At 38.4% G+C, this 16,046-nt stretch overlaps 3 protein-coding genes across 7 annotated transcripts in view; 2 read left to right on the top strand and 1 right to left on the bottom strand.

The window, feature by feature from the left end:
- LOC129778989 (pH-sensitive chloride channel 2-like) overlaps positions 1–11,220 on the top strand; it is a 38,762-nt gene extending 27,542 nt beyond the window's left edge. For both annotated transcript variants that reach the window (XM_055786208.1, XM_055786209.1), the window contains 6 exons: positions 5,690–5,799; positions 9,370–9,455; positions 9,515–9,830; positions 9,886–10,044; positions 10,109–10,605; positions 10,668–11,220. In XM_055786208.1, the coding sequence (XP_055642183.1) occupies positions 5,690–5,799; positions 9,370–9,455; positions 9,515–9,830; positions 9,886–10,044; positions 10,109–10,605; positions 10,668–10,946 (1,447 nt within the window). In that variant the 3' untranslated portion in view covers positions 10,947–11,220. The remainder of the gene's footprint in view (positions 1–5,689; positions 5,800–9,369; positions 9,456–9,514; positions 9,831–9,885; positions 10,045–10,108; positions 10,606–10,667) is intronic.
- On the bottom strand, positions 5,943–8,095 carry LOC129778988 (zinc finger protein 184-like). Of its 3 annotated transcripts, none has more exons than XM_055786206.1 (3): positions 7,906–8,095; positions 7,063–7,850; positions 5,943–6,999 (listed from the first exon to the last, which is right to left on the bottom strand). In XM_055786206.1, the coding sequence occupies exons 1-3, from the start codon at positions 8,053–8,055 to the stop codon at positions 6,066–6,068; spliced, it is 1,872 nt and encodes a 623-aa protein (XP_055642181.1). In that variant the 5' UTR covers positions 8,056–8,095; the 3' UTR covers positions 5,943–6,065. The 3 variants fall into 3 exon arrangements, with proteins under 3 accessions (XP_055642181.1, XP_055642180.1, XP_055642182.1); XM_055786207.1 differs by having other exon boundaries at positions 6,270–6,517; positions 6,585–7,850; XM_055786205.1 differs by having other exon boundaries at positions 5,943–7,850.
- Positions 11,221–14,823: 3,603 nt separating the features above from the next.
- Positions 14,824–16,046, top strand: part of LOC129774878 (uncharacterized) — a 46,884-nt gene continuing 45,661 nt past the window's right edge. Inside the window, exon 1 of one of the 2 annotated variants that reach the window (XM_055778913.1) lies at positions 14,824–15,064. The gene's annotated coding sequence lies outside the window, so the exon portion shown is untranslated. Of the gene's footprint in view, positions 15,065–15,179; positions 15,636–16,046 lie in introns of those variants that run through there. The other variant, XM_055778916.1, reaches the window with a different exon arrangement.

The raw sequence follows: 16,046 nt of genomic DNA, 5'->3' as shown, positions 1-16,046 counted from the left end.
TCTCCAACAATTTCCGTATACAAGACAGCATTGCTATTGGGCGGTACGAATTGAAGTCGGACGCGGGTTTTCCGGGTTTTTGAATAGCTATAACTCGTACTTGTCTCCAATCATCTGGAACAATATTATTCTCCAGAAACCGATTGAATAAATTCAACAAGCGATGTTTCGCCACATCAGGGAGGTTTTTCAGCAAGTTGAACTTAATTCTATCCGATCCCGGAGCAGAATTGTTACATGAGAGCAGAGCAAGAGAGAATTGTACCATCGAAAACTCGGAATCAAGATCGCACCTACCTTGTGGTATATCTCGAACAATTTTTTGCACAGGAGCGGAATCAGGACAAACCTTCCGTGCAAAATTAAAAATCCATCGATGTGAATATTCTTCGCTTTCATTCGTTGAAGAGCGATTTCTCATATTTCGAGCCACTTTCCATAATTTTTTCATTGACGTTTCTCGTGACAAACCTCCCACGAAATTTCGCCAATAAGCACGTTTTTTCCCTTTGATTAAGTTTTGAAATTGATCTTCAAGGGCTAAATACGTTTGAAAATTTTCAGGGGTTCCACGTTTCCGAAAAGCTTTAAATGCATTCGATTTTTCTTCATAAAGCTTGGAACATTGGCTATCCCACCATAGATTGGGAGGCCTTCGGGAAATGGTGGAACCTGGGATGGGTTTCGTTTGAGCGCGAACCGCGCTGTCATAGATCAAACGAGAAAGGAAGTTATACTCCTCCAATGGAGGTAAACCATCTCTGGAATTGATGGCTAGAGCAATCGCGTCCGCATATTTTTTCCAGTCAATGTGTCTTGTAAGGTCATATGCCATGTTTATAGATTCAGAAGAATTCGACCCAATGGTGATGGAAATTTTGATTGGCAAGTGATCACTACCGTTGGGGTTCTGGATTACATTCCACTTGCAATCTAACGATAGTGAATTCGAGCAAAGCGAGAGGTCATGAGCACTTGGGTTAGCAGGAGGTTTAGGTACACGTGTTGTTTCCCCAGTGTTCAAAACGGTCATATTGAAGCTGTTACAAAGGTCATATATCAACAATGAACGATTGTCGTCGTACTGTTCCCCCCAGGCAGTTCCGTGAGAGTTGAAGTCTCCCAAGATCAATCGTGGCTCAGGAAGGAGTGAGCACATGTCATCAAGTTGTTTGCGGCTAACCGCAGCTCTCGGAGGCCAATACAAGCTGACAATACAGAGGTCTTTGCCTCTGATGTTTGCATGACAAGCAACAGCTTCGATCCCTCCAATAGGTGGAAGGTCAATTCTAAAAAATGAGTGGCACTTATTGATCCCCAAAAGCACCCCTCCGTATCTATCATTACGGTCCAAGCGTATAATATTAAAATCGTGGAAAGAGATATCATCTCGCGAAGAAAGCCAAGTTTCGGACAGAGCAAAAACATCACAATTGTAGTTATGAATTAAAATTTTGAATGTATCCAATTTAGGGATAAGACTACGACAATTCCACTGTAAAACAGTGATATCTCCGACCTCTCTATTTGAATTAGACATCAAGAGAGATAATCATTGCAAGGAGGGGCCATGTTTGCATCAATTGTTGCAAAATTGTCTTTAATACTGGAAGCATTGAGATGACAAGGGTTCTGATGGAGTCGGAAACATTAAAACACTTGAAGATTTGGTCCAAAAGGTCAGACAACTTTATAAATCCCAATTGGGAAGTTGAACTGGACGGAATAACAGGGACAGTTGGGGTTTTTGATGTCCCCTCGAGTGCTGGGCCATTGGAAGGTGAATTATTCCCACGGAAACCAGGAGGAATCTGATTTTGCTTGTCCGCTGCACTCGATTTTTTAGGCATGCTAACAGGGGGTATCACCGGAGGGGCTTGTCCTTGAACTTTGGGAGTGGTCACATTTTTGCGCCGGGGATTCCCTTGGAAAATGAACGGTGTGCCCCCGTTAGCTGTGTCCGCTTCTATTTCGTCAACGGGCAACGTGGCGAAGACATTTTGTGTGTTGATTGGTTGTTGTTGTTGGGCCAGTGGAGAAGCGCCCTTTAAAATATCCGCAAAAGTGCGTTTCGAGCGTTCCTTCAAAGAGCGCTTCTGTTTCTCCCAGCGACTCTTGTAATTTTCACAAACTGAGAGCTCGTGTGGGGATCCCCCGCAATATGGACATTTATGCTCAGTCGCACTGCAGGATTTCCCCTCATGTTGCTCTCCGCAAGTGGCACAGCGCTCCTTGTTGGCACAATATTCCGAAGTGTGACCAACTGACTTGCATTTGTTGCAAGTCATGGGCTTTGGCACGAAGAGTCGCACAGGTAGTCTCAATTTGTCCACCATAACGTAGTCAGGGAGGGCGGCACCAGCAAAGGTGACTCGAAACGAGTCGGACGGCGTAAATTTAGTTTGGTCCCCATCATGGGAAAGTTTCCCGAGTTGGCGACAGTCCAAGATTTTCACTTCCATTGAGGGGAGCTTCTTGAACTTGCCTTTTCCTTCTGCTTTTATTTGTTCGCTCGTCAGACCCGTTTCAGTTATCACCCCCTCAATTTCTACGTTATGGGAGGGTATAAATGTTCGATATTCGAGAGTGAAATGTTGATCAGCAACAATCTCGTTTGCGTGTTTCCGTTCATTCACGACAACTCGCAATTTGTTCGGTCTAACCCTGCGAATTTCAGATACAGAAGTGTATCTGGCCAGATCTTTCATGATCTGAATCACGTTAAGGTTTTTTCCTTTCGGTTTTGGCCGGAGGAAAACAACCCAAGGGCCAGTTCCAGGTGCATCTTCTGGATAAACTCTGACACGTGGAGCGGTGACAACAGAGGGGGAAGACGAGGACGAGGACGAGGACGAGGATGAGGATGAGGACGAGGACGAGGATTGGGTTGGATCGGAAGCATCAGAAGGGGGAAGCGAAATCGATGATGGGAGAGGGGGAGTGGAAGTAACAGTGGGTTGAGAAGGGAGGCTTGCAATTTTCTTAGAGGGGGGCTTGGTAGGATGAGCGGATTCGTCCCCAGAAGAATTATCTTCCTTATGAGGGACTCGTTTATGTTTTTTCCCAGATCTTGTATGAGATTCATTATCGGAGATCTCCATCTCTGGAAATCCTCCACTATTCTCCATTTTACAAAAATTTCTGTCTTATTTCTAAATTATTATTGATTTTAACAATAATCTTAATATATAAGTTGTTCCAATAATGCGCTCTACTGCCCTAATCAGGGAGAGACAGAGGCTACGCGCTACGGAGACAACACAATAGCGCAAGAATAGCTTACGCAGCCACGTGATGATGAATCCCGTTTGCGACAGTCACGCGATGGCGATCCCGTTATGCCGAATCAGTTCAACAGCCGCAATCCGGCTCGCTGCAAGAACGCTGCTTCCTTTGTTCCTTCGTTCCACTTAACAAAAGGTCAGGTCGAAAGCGGACAGCAATGACCTTCACTTGTACACGATTCACTCGTACCAATAGCACAATAGCAAAAGTGGCAACGCACAATACCGACACTGAACTTTACTCGTCAAGAGTTGGATAGCGAATGGATCGGCGCCTTGGAAGGCAATATTTTTGAGCGACAAATGACCTATCTGTATCGCATTGGGATCGTTGATAGTAATATTTGCGTTTGTGGTAATGGTTATTATGACATCAGGCATGTGGTCTGATCCTGTACAAACTCTCATTCTGCCAGGACTCATCTATCTGCCTCACTCGCTCCCTCCTAGTCCAATCAATCAAGCTAGTTTCAAGTATCAGAATTAGTCATTATTAAATTGTTAGTCTTAATCATATAGCAAATAAGTTTTATTTTAAGGTGAAATTTGACTCTGTAAACGTTAGATGATAAGTAATAGATAAAAAATAAATATAAGTTTTTAGAAAAAAAAAGAAAAACGAACTATGAACAAAATAAACTAAAATAACAAATATTTTTGACGTAGAACTACGTCTTTCAGGAAGGGTACCAAATCAGAAAACAGCGAACAAATTCTGATACGGCGGCGAGCGGGAGAAGATTGTTTTCTTGTCGGGTGAAGGAGGAGTATGGAATATAGTTTCTTTTCACAAGGGCCTTTCTCGGGGTTAGAGGCGGAAACCAGAAATAGAATAGAATGAAAAAACAGATGCGAGTGAGCTAGCATAACACAACGAGTGGATGTCATTCATGCCTAATGCTGATTTCACACACATACACACACAGCTCGATACAAGGAGAGGAAGCCCTCTGTATCGAGGTGTGCTACGACAAAGAAGAGCAGCATACGAGAATATTTTGTGCTAGTGCGGATATGGAAGAGTATCCAGAATTTTTGAATATAGATATACACTGCATTTATTTAGATAAACGTATATTTCATGAACGTTTGCTTTCAAATTCCAACAAGGTAACCTTACTGTTGCAGTTGCATGTTGGGGGATTCGATCACATCTTAAGCAGAATATAGGAGCAAAGGGTTCATAGTTTGTGATCGATATCTGAGTGGGGATCAGAAAGTCTGATGCGAGTTGAATCAAATAAACGAGAAGTGCTGATAGCTTTCGACTCTACTCGACTCTTTCGAGTCTACTGAAGTAATAAAAAATTAAAAAGCTAAAAAGATATTACAAAAATTTCGATGCATTCTAAAATAATATCCGAAGTGATAAACAAGTGGATCGAATAATATCATTCCGTAGTTCAACTTCGAAAACTGCGGTTGTGTCCTAGATACAACCCGTTACAATTTTTTATGTTCTCAAAACAAAATAAAGAATGTGGACAACGTGGACAACAGGGAAGAATATAGTCAATATTCACGCTTGTCTACGGAAGGACGATCTCTGAAATCGTACTTTTTCTGTCCACATCCTCACGACAGCCCCTAAGACAAAATTTTGCATTTGCATTGAGGGGGTATTCTAGTTTTTTCGAGCTCCATAAAAGTAGAACAAAGAATGTTTTTAAGTGTCCATTATACCATTATTTGTTTATCTATGTATTAGCAATAAAACAAAATTTGAACGGGAAAAAATAATAATAATTAGAATAGTTCCAAACTAAGTAAGTAGGTGGATTCAAAAAAAAATTGTGCCATGGCGTACACAATTCCAGCCCTTCTAGTTATCTGAAACAAAAAAAATCGAACATATTCGGAATCAGTAAAGATATCGCTATAGCATACACCTCCGACAAGTCAAAAACATTTTTTGACATAATGAAAAGGCCGTTTAAAAAAATGCAGTTTAAAACTTTTTTGTTACGTTTTTCGATTTTTAAAAAATAGTGGAATTTGAAGAATATAATTTTTAGCGATTCATGCGATGCATGCAGATTGTATTCATATAAATTTAACATGAATCGGTTCAGAAGAACTTGAAATACCGTGTAAACCAGTTTGAAAAAAATAGTTTCGAGAAAAACACGTTTGAAGTTCATTTTTATGGCCACACCAGGTTAGATACCGCAGCACAAAATTGGTTCTAACTCGTTAAATAATAAGATTTTCAAAGTCTTTTTTGGGTATGTTCTTGGATGCCTACACTTCAGAAATATGAAGAAAAAAATATGATTTTTTTCAAATTTCTAGAACACTGCCTTAAGTGCAGCTTACGAACCAATGACCTACATGCTCTTAGAACCAATAAAAATTTACATGCTTGTATTACAAAGAATTTTCAATTACATTTTCTTTACCAACAGAGAAAGCGATTGCCCTTCATTGGAAGAAGCAGACAAACTGTCACAAACACAACTGCTCCTCCGGTTGACTCATGATTGCCGCTACGATCGACTGGAACGTCCCATGACACGTAAGTTTAATATTCGTTTGTACATCATTTGTATTACAGCTAACTTTGTATGACCACAGGACAAAAAGTATACGAATTTTGAGGTGATAATAGATTTCAGAACAAAGAACTGTGATACTCTATCATGAAAAAGACCATTTTTCCTACATAATCCATGTTTTACAAATCACATTTCTGTACCTTCAAAGAATCCGCTTGCATGATTTTATTTTCACAAACGGGACAACTATAACGATATCCTAATTAATGTAACCGTTTGTGAAATCTCACGAGTAAAGTTTCTCCCCGCTGTGATGAGATCGAGTGTGTCTCAACAGATGACCGGACGTTGTGAAACATTTCCCACATTGATCGCACCCGTACGGCTTCTCCTGTGTGTGACTCCGTACGTGAACCTTCAGATCCGTTGATGTTGTAAAACCCTTATCACACCAGTTACATAAATATGGTTTTTCCTTAGTGTGTGTCCGAATGTGTTTTTTGAGGCTGCCCATATGGTTGAATCCTTTGGAACAAAACTCACATTGTAAAAGTTTTATATTTTTATGTATAAGCCGATGCCGGCTCAACCTAGCAACAAACTTGTTGCAAACAGTGCATAGTTTTTTGGGGCGTTGTTTCGTTAAAACTGGACGGCTATCGTTTCGCTCGTTGAAGTCTTCATGAACTGGTTTGACAACCCGGATGTCTGAGGTTTTGCCTTTCGCGTTTTGATCACCTAAAAAATCGATTTTCTGATTGCAATTACTATTTAAGGCGGAGTCTTCATCACACTGTAACTGTACCGGGGCCACTGCATAATTTTCTTCCTGATCACCATCTTTCATTATCATTTCATCGTCCTTTTCAGAGTCTATAAGTTTCATTATATGTGTTTTTGTGTGTTCTTTAAAATTGCTCATATGGTTGAATCCTTTGGAACAAAATTCACATTGAAAAAGTCTTATTTCTTTATGTATAAGCTGATGCCGGTTTAACCTAGCAACGAACTTGTTGCAAACAGTACATAGTTTTTTGGGGCGTCCTTTCGCTGGGATACCATCGTTTCGCTTATTGTCTTCATCACACTGTAACTGTCCCGGGGACTTTTCTCCCTGATCATCATCTCCCGTTATCTTTTCATCATCCTTTTCAGAGTCTTCAAAATTCGATGTATGTGTTTTTGTGTGTTTTTTGAGGTTGCTCATATGATTGAATCCTCTGGAACAAAATTCACATTGAAAAAGTTTTATCTTTTTATGTATAAGCTGATGCCGGCTTAACCTAGCAACGAACTTGTTGCAAACTGTACATAGTCTTTTGGGGCGTCCTTTCGCTGGATTACCATCTTTTTGATCACACGAGAAATCTATTTTCTGATTGCATTCACCATTAAAGGCGTCTTCATCACACTGTAATTGTCCCGGGGCCTCTGCATAGTTTTCTTCCTGATTATCATTTCCCATTAACTTTTCATCGTCCTTTTTGGAGTCTACAAATTCCGATGTATGTGTTTTTGTGTGTTCTCTGAGGTTGCTCATATGGTTAAATCCTTTGGAACAAAATTCACATAGAAAAGGTTTTCTATTTTCATGTATAAGCTGATGCCGGCTTAACCTAGCAACAAACTTGTTACAAACAGTACATAATTTTTTGGGGCGTCCTTTCGCTGGGCTACCATCGTTTCGTTCGTTGAAGTCTTTATGACCTGGTTTGACAACCCGGATGTCTGAGATTTTGTCATTCGCGTTTTGATCACTCAAAAAATCTATTTTCTGATTGCATTCAACATTAAAGACGGAGCCTTCATCGTACTGTAGCTGTTCCGGGGCCACTGCATACTTTTCATCTTGATCATCATCACCCGTTATCGTTTCAGAGTCTTCAAATTTCAATATAGTTTCAATTTTTGCAGTGCCACATTCACTATCGTCCTGGGGCACATTATCCAAATATATTTCCTTGAACAACTTATCATTTGCAATACATGTGTTTCGGAAGGATTCATACGCTTCTAAATGTGACCTACATTCGAAACATAAGGAAGCAGGGGCGTCCGGAATTTTATGAATCTACAAATAGAAAATTGTACGTCAAGCCAATACCTAATTAGAGTGACCAAATTACCTCCAACGATGTGAGTTCTTGAATCCAATCAGCAATGCAACGATCGCCATTCTCGAATATTGGCTGATACTGGTCCCGTTCTGTGAGACATATGCGACAAGTTAATTCAACAGATCTTTTCTCTTTTATCCCGTTTGGATAGCATGACATTTTTGGATACCTTTATCTGTTCAGCAGAACGTAAACAATACAGTATCAAAACAAAGCCGTATCAACAAATCAACTGTCAAATGTTGTGCTAAAATGCAGTGGCGTTGTGCGATGGAAGGATTCAAGTGTAGTAAAAGGTGGGCGGTATAGATCGAACCGACTTTTCTATTTTCATTTCGTTTCAAGCCTTTAAGGGTGCTCATACACTGTTTGACCGAAGCCAAATATTTGACTCTTTTTGACAGATAAAATTTGGTCAACGTGTACTGATCAAATATATTCTACACAAAACACGACAAGCAAATATTCAATTATTGGATGCCTAAAATATTTTCTCAGTCTGTTCTTCGAACCTGTCGGTACAGGTCGGTACATGGTTAGGTTACCTTGAATATTTTAGTTGATTTTTTCCATGTACGGTGTTTGATATTGTTTACTACCGTTGAAAATTGAAGAGTGGCAAACAAAATAGTGTTTGTACAAATATCAAATCAAACCTTATCTGTCAAAAAATAACAAATATTTGACCTCCGGGCAAACAGTGTACGGCCACCTTAAGATAACAAATTAATAAAATATTCATCAGTCTGGAGTACTTTGTTCTAAGTATTTTCGCCGATATTACATGTGGAAGTCTCAGTGATTTTTATATTTGATTACGATTTCAGTGCTGAATATAAAACTCTGCCATTACTAGAAGATAATCGTTATCACAGATGATGCAATTAACAATGCAATATTCCATTTGCCGCCGTGTGATCTAGCAAATATAATTCACAGCTTTTGCTTTGAATAGCACTATTCCTTGTTCTGAAATAGGGACTCGTGAGAAAAAATGCCATATTTTTCGGTATGAGTCACGATCTATCATTTGAAAATCGAATCAATACTCTAGCATTCATAATTCTACCAGAAATTTATTAACAGTTTCCAAGCGTATGCAATCGATTGAATCAGGTATATCTTGGATTGGATAAAGTGCTATTAGGTATGATGCTGTATATACGCTAGTTATGAAAATTTCGAATAACGTGGCCATTCATAATATTTATTTTACGATAAAACATTCAAAACACGTAACATTATATACGTACCCTAAATTAAATAAGAAGATGGGTGGGTAATATTGGGGACAAGACCGGAGAGACGCCCACTGTTTCGCTTCTCCATTTTTCTTATTCTCCTTAAGCAGAATGACGTGGAAATAACGTGGAACAACGCGGAAATTAGCGTGTTAGATTATGCTTGACATTCTACAATTATTCAATTGATATTGTGACAGATCGATTTCATCAGAATTTCAATATTTTTCAGACTCCGACAATGGCACAAAACTACCGGTACACGTTTACGCACGGGCGTACATTTACTTCCTACAGAATTTGGAGGCCCATGATCTAGTAAGTAGAAATATATATTGTCATATGGCACTAAATAACCCCTCAATTCGTATTCACAGCAATTCAAGATCCATGCACTTCTTCAATTCCGTTACGTCGATTCGCGTCTGGTGTTCAAAAAAGTCGCACCTAACCGGACGGATCCGATTGTGGGCGAGCAAACACTACGGGATTTACTATGGGTACCTCACGTATTTCTGGCCAATGAACGTAGTTCTGACATTTTGGGCACAGCAGAGAAGGACATTCTAACATCGGTATCACCGGACGGAACGGTTATCATATCGACCCGCATTAGCGCAACATTGTACTGCTGGATGAATTTACAAAAGTTTCCATTTGATGAACAGCATTGTTCCACAGTGCTTGAGAGCTGTATGGTTTATTGTTGTATTTTTGAGCGCATATATTTTATAGTTTTTATTTTCAGGGATGTACAATGACGCTGATCTTATTTTACAATGGGAGAAGAAATCTCCAGTTACATTAGCACCCGAATTACATTTGACTGAATATGTACTTTTAGAAATGTTCACAAACGAAACAGTAATTAATGCTGACCTGAGTGATCTCCGACATGGTGCATTTGGTGTGTATTTTTTTTCATAATATTTACAATAAATTACAAATAATTTTGAATTTATATCGTATAGCTGGCAATTATAGTTCTCTCAGCTTCACCGTTCACCTCGCCCGAGAAATGGGATTTTACCTTATGGACTATTTTATACCGTCGATTATGTTAGTTACGATCTCGTGGGTTACATTCTGGCTTCAAGCTGACCAATCGGCCCCTCGCATAACACTTGGCACAAGTACTATGTTGACGTTCATTACGCTGGCTTCAGCACAAGGCAAAACTCTGCCCAAGGTCAGCTATATTAAGGCGTCAGAAATTTGGTTCCTCGGGTGTACCGGTTTCATATTCGGTAGCTTAGTTGAGTTTGCATTCGTCAACACTATTTGGAGAAGAAAGAAAAACGTCGAATTGAAGAAAAAGAATAGCAAATATATTTTGAAATCGATAACTCCACTGCCATCGCGCAAAGACTTCAGTAATCTGCATAAATCACACTCGTGTACAAGCCTGGATGGACAAGTGACAGCAACCCCTTCAACAAATTCTTTCAATAATTATTTGACAGTTCACGTGAGTATCCCTTGAAGGTTATGGGAACAATCAATGCAATGTTTTTTTTCCTTTTTTTTCAGTCATTCCCGGCAAAAACGAGTTCCACTCTTCCAATGATAATAACATCCAGTGCAGAGAGCATAGATGATCGAAATGGCAACGTTACAATCAAAATTGAGGACACCACTCAGACGAATGGACAGAGACCCGTTGGTTCGCCAGGTGTCAACCCGAATGGGTGGACCACAATGACTCCCCAGGAGATTGCCATTTGGATTGACAAACGATCAAGATTCGTATTCCCGATTGCATTCCTAATATTCAATATCTTCTACTGGTCTTTCGTTTATTACTTGTAAGAATGAAGCAAAAATCGATTATCATTGTTACTTGTGCTATAACGTGCAACTGAAGCTCCAATTGAGGTGTGTTACCATATTTCTATGCAAAACAGAACATGAAATGTTGTTTTATTGAATATCTTTCAATTGAGAAGAAATAATGATAATAATGATACACAGTGTCCAATATTAGAAAATAAGAAACGTAAGTGCAACTAAAGGAATAGTCAATTTATTTATTAAAATATTCTAAGTATTTTTAGTGTATAAATTGTTTACAATCGCTATTTAATTCATTTGTGTTTCTCGTTTCTTCGAACCTCCCGACGATTCTTCAAAATGTTCATAATGGCATAGACGATCAAACAATTTCTAAAACCTTTCCTGCCACGCTTACAAATCAGTGACATAAAATCCTTTTATATTCGCAACCACAACTACAAGTGAATACATAGAAAGAAATTTACTCTGTTTTAAAACTTCAAAAAGCATTCGTATATATAAACAATACGAAAGGGAAGAAACGACTGAAAATAAAGTTCGCCAGTTTAAACATGACATTTTTTTATATTCTTACAAAAAGTTGCTGCTTTTTTTTCTTAATTGATACGTATTTTTGCGAGAGAACGAAATGATTATTTGCCTTTCCTTTTTTCGATGGCACCTATGTTACTAGAGAATCTTTGTTGTCTCAACGAAAGATTATCTGGTGCCAATTCGTTTTAATATTGAGGTTTTTATGCCAAATAACACGTTTTGATTGTATTTTGAGTGGCAAGTTCGAGAACATTGCACCAGAGGAAATCGAGATATATTTCATTGCAAAAAATTCTATGATCGTTTCAGCACTCTAAAAATTTATTATAATTGGAAGGATTATTGGGTTCACTTAGTAGTAATGCACAACCAGAATTAGCCACCATATTTAATGTTAATCGATCAATTTTGGTCTCACGTAAACAATGATAATGGTTCAAAAATCACTAGTAATCTGAAGAAAACCACCTGCCTTACCACATCCGAATAAAACTATTCACATTCGTGAGATATTGATCATTGATCTATTAAATGGTCACTTATTCTGGATAGTTCTTACAAAAGCATCGGATGTGACATGATAATTAATTGCCTCAAAATACAAGGGTCTCTTCAGACCATGAATTGCGTAAAAGATAAACAAATGTTGCAGATGGAACATACTTTGAATAAACAATCTTTTCCATTTTTAAACATATAGACGATTTTATTCTCACGAAATAGATCGGTGTTATATTCCTTTACCCTATATCCCAGCTGGCCAGAATGCGTCTTCAGGATCCCGTTTAGTGTAATAAACAAGTTGTTTTTTAAATTCGCGGTTCATTTGGGATCAATTGTTAGATTATTTCTGTGTTGATACTATTTGGAAAACTCTAACTATACTGAATACTCAAATTCTATCTCATGATCTTGAGAAATGCCATTTCGAGGCTTCCGTCTGACTTGGGGACGGAAGAGCGAAGTAAAAATGTGCTTCTTTCGGCTGGATGTGCCGCAAGCAATCAATGAGATGTTAAAGTTACCCCTTGAACTTATATCTGAATATTTGCCTCAGCAGAGATTCATTACTAGTACCCTAGCGTAAATAATTCCCCCCAGCTATCTCCCCTCCTTGTTTATATTTATCATTACAAATGGGGTTTGAGCGTAGCGAAGATGCACTATTTTTTACGTACGGGTTATGAAACACGCACGTACGCACACAAATATCCATATATCGATGGCTTGAAGCTACTAAACATACACACTATCTCTGTTTTGCGCTCTTCTCAACAGAAGCCCTTTCTGTTAATATTGCCAGCCTAGATAAGCTTAGCTGTCATCCTTTGTGGAGAGAGTTTTCCAACCGTCATGCGAAACAAAATCACTGGCAAAATTCCAGAACATTTATTTTCTTGGCGAGCTGACGATAGCCTAGCTTGATGATTCCCCACACAATTGTGTAGCACAGAACATTAATGCAATGACGTCAGTTTGATGCAGTGATTGCAATGCCAGAGACATCAGCGAGTGAGTAGTTTTGTCGCATCCACAGCTCAGTCCGAAACGAAGACATGTGATGGGGCAAAACAAGGAAGAACAAGCGATGATCATTATTTCGTATCTAGAACGATACTGAAAGTTTGACTTTCCTTCGTTCCCTTGTTGAATTAAAGAGACTTTAAACTTCTTCAGTTCATTCGTCTCTAGCCATCAAAAAAGCCCTTGGAAAACTCTATTCTTTTCTCATATTACTCCTCCACCCCATTGCCTTGAGAAAACCATTCGATCCCTCGCCGTCCAGCTCGCCCAGCAACTGTGTTGTCCAGTCGGTGTTTTCACGAAGAATGAAGTTTGCCTCAGCACGATCCACCGTTTATACTGTAGACAAATATTCCCCATCTTTCTTCTTCTTTTCCTATGTTCACGGAGACTTTACATCTTACGATTTGCTCGTTATTGACAGCTCTGTTCGGGAAAGCACACAAACGGACAGAATAAATGTATGAGGATATGGGAATGCTTCCAATTTTCATCAATTTAAACCATATACATACTATGGGATTGTAATGCATAGCATATCAAACAAATCTTAAGGAATTTCCGATTCGTTTGGTATGTAAATCGCCAAAATCCGTTCACGGCAAAAAAAAAGTTATTAACGTTAACTTTATTTCATAAAAACGTGACCTGTTTTCTGATTTGGCCCCCTCATGAAAGACGTAGTTCTACGTCAAAAAATACCACTTCGAAAGGCCCTTATTATGTAGAACTGAATATCTCAGATCATGTGGAACTTAAAATCTCAGATCTCAGATCAACTCAGACCAAAAATATAATATTAAAAAAAAGAGAGAAAGAGAGAGAAGTCTGCAAATTTCATGTGAGAATCTACCATAAAAAAAGCCCGTCGACATTGATGTGCTTTGATGCGTCGGTAAAGAATATTGTCGATGGAACTAAATTTTTATCACATTTTTTAAATAACAATAACAGAACGGGATACTCCAGAGCCACTCTTTTAACATATTAAGGACCGCACGTTCTGGGGCAAACTTGAACGCTTAATTTGTTCGGATTCCACGAATGAGATAGGTCTTGTTAGATTCTTGGCAAACCAAGAATTTAATCTTCAAGTCAACTCGGGTTATTTCGTGATCCATCCGTAACGGACAGAACGCGAAACGCGAGAAAACTCGTGAGCGGTCCGCAATGTGATAATATATTATATATACCGCCATTCCATGCCAAACCAATATAGTGATTCTCAGATTTTAGTGAAATAATGTTCCTTTTTTTAAATCAACTTCGACCGATTCAGACGATCGACATATCAAACTAAAACCAATCTAGTCTTAAAGTAAAAGCCAGTCTTTTCTGAAAAAAATAAAGATTTCCATTTTATAATTGTTGATTGTATTTGTTTTCTATAATTTGCTTGTCTCTACTGTTATGGGCACTATATTGTTTGATATTTTTTCTTGAAAGTTGAAGATTTTTTACATAACATACCCTAAAATCAGAGACGTGTTCTTTTCCGTTTTTGAGTTATAATTTTTCAACGTTCACCGATCGTCTGAAAAATCATCTTTTATCGATTTCATAACTTTTTTTCAAAAATTCATCACTTTTGAACTATTAGACCCGATAATGAACCTGCATGTTACTACGTGTTGATTGAATCAATTTCATAACTTTTGTTCCATTCGACTTTTTTTATATTTTTGATACTATGAATGTAAGCACAATTGAATTCAAAGCCCATTGTGTCTGATTTCTTGGGCATCACATTTTTTCAGTGCATAAACTATGAGTACTAAAAATATTGTACCACTATAGATTTCAACTGGCATCACTGCTACCTTCCAGCTGTCAATATTTTTCCTAATGTCCGAGTGTATTTTCTGGTTGGATTTGCGAGTGGAAAAATGGTGACGAAAGTTCAGGAATTATTTTGTTTTTGAAGATTGTGACTAGCAAAAACCAACGGTTCGAACAATACAACGTGAGTGTGATAAGATTTTCCAAAACAAACGAGTGTGCCGAATTTTTGTATCTCAAAAAGTACAAATAGACTGGGGGAATACATTCACTGGCTGAAGATAAAACTTATTTTGGTAAGTTCAGGTGCACCTTGGAGTTTTTCATTCACCTCGGGTCCGCAATGATGCGAATCGTAAGTGTATAATTTGAAAGGATAAAAAGTGTTTTTATTGTTGTCATTACTCGAAAGTTTCGTTGAGGATGAACCTTGTGATTTGCAGTTCAATTCGATATACCCGTTCGAAATTTCCAAATGTAATGGTGATGTGTGCTTTGTTATGATCGGGAAGAAGTGTTTTTTTCTGTTTCGCGAGTTATGCAAAAACATTAATAATGTGTTCATTTGGTGTGGTGGTCTCATGAATCATTTCGCGACACGTTCGCAAAAAAAAAACCTCGGTGGCAACAAATTTGAACGTTTATTTTGAAAAAAGAGGACAGTCAATGAGCTGATTTTGGTGTTATCATCACCTAATTATTTATGTGCTGGAATAATTTCTCACTTTCTATAAGAAAAAATACGCCCGTATTTTCGTGGTAGAATACCACTCGAATCATTGTGAGCGGGAGCTATCAAAATTGCCAGTGGAATATAGGACTTTGAACCCGATGTTACGCAAACTGATTAAGTTTGTGTCTTTGAATGTAAGTGAGTACTTTAGCATTATCGATGCGGGAACGTTTGTGAACCGGAATTGTTATACGTTGTATGTCCCAATTATTTATCTTTTATAGAGTGGTGTCTCAAGTACGATTGCATTTGTTAACAAGGGATAGTCATTATTTTATTCAGTTCGAAACACGAAATACTTAGTATATAATTGAAATGAAATTTGAGAGTTAAATTTTTACTAGGATTTTTTATGACCCTAAACAAGCTGATCATATATGGCAATTTGTTTCCTCAGTGGTACAGTAAGTATCCATTGTATTCAGACGCGTAGTGTGCGCGTGGCAAACCCGGCATTTGCCGGGAGCGCTGGCTCTTTGGGGCGCCAAAATCGAAAAATTTTCAAAGGCAATATTTTTTCCCGAATTATATTTCATCTTTCAAAT

Source organism: Toxorhynchites rutilus, chromosome 3, assembly GCF_029784135.1.
Source record: "Toxorhynchites rutilus septentrionalis strain SRP chromosome 3, ASM2978413v1, whole genome shotgun sequence".
Classification (NCBI taxonomy): Eukaryota; Metazoa; Arthropoda; class Insecta; order Diptera; family Culicidae; genus Toxorhynchites; species Toxorhynchites rutilus.
This window is presented reverse-complemented; position numbering and strand designations above follow the sequence as displayed.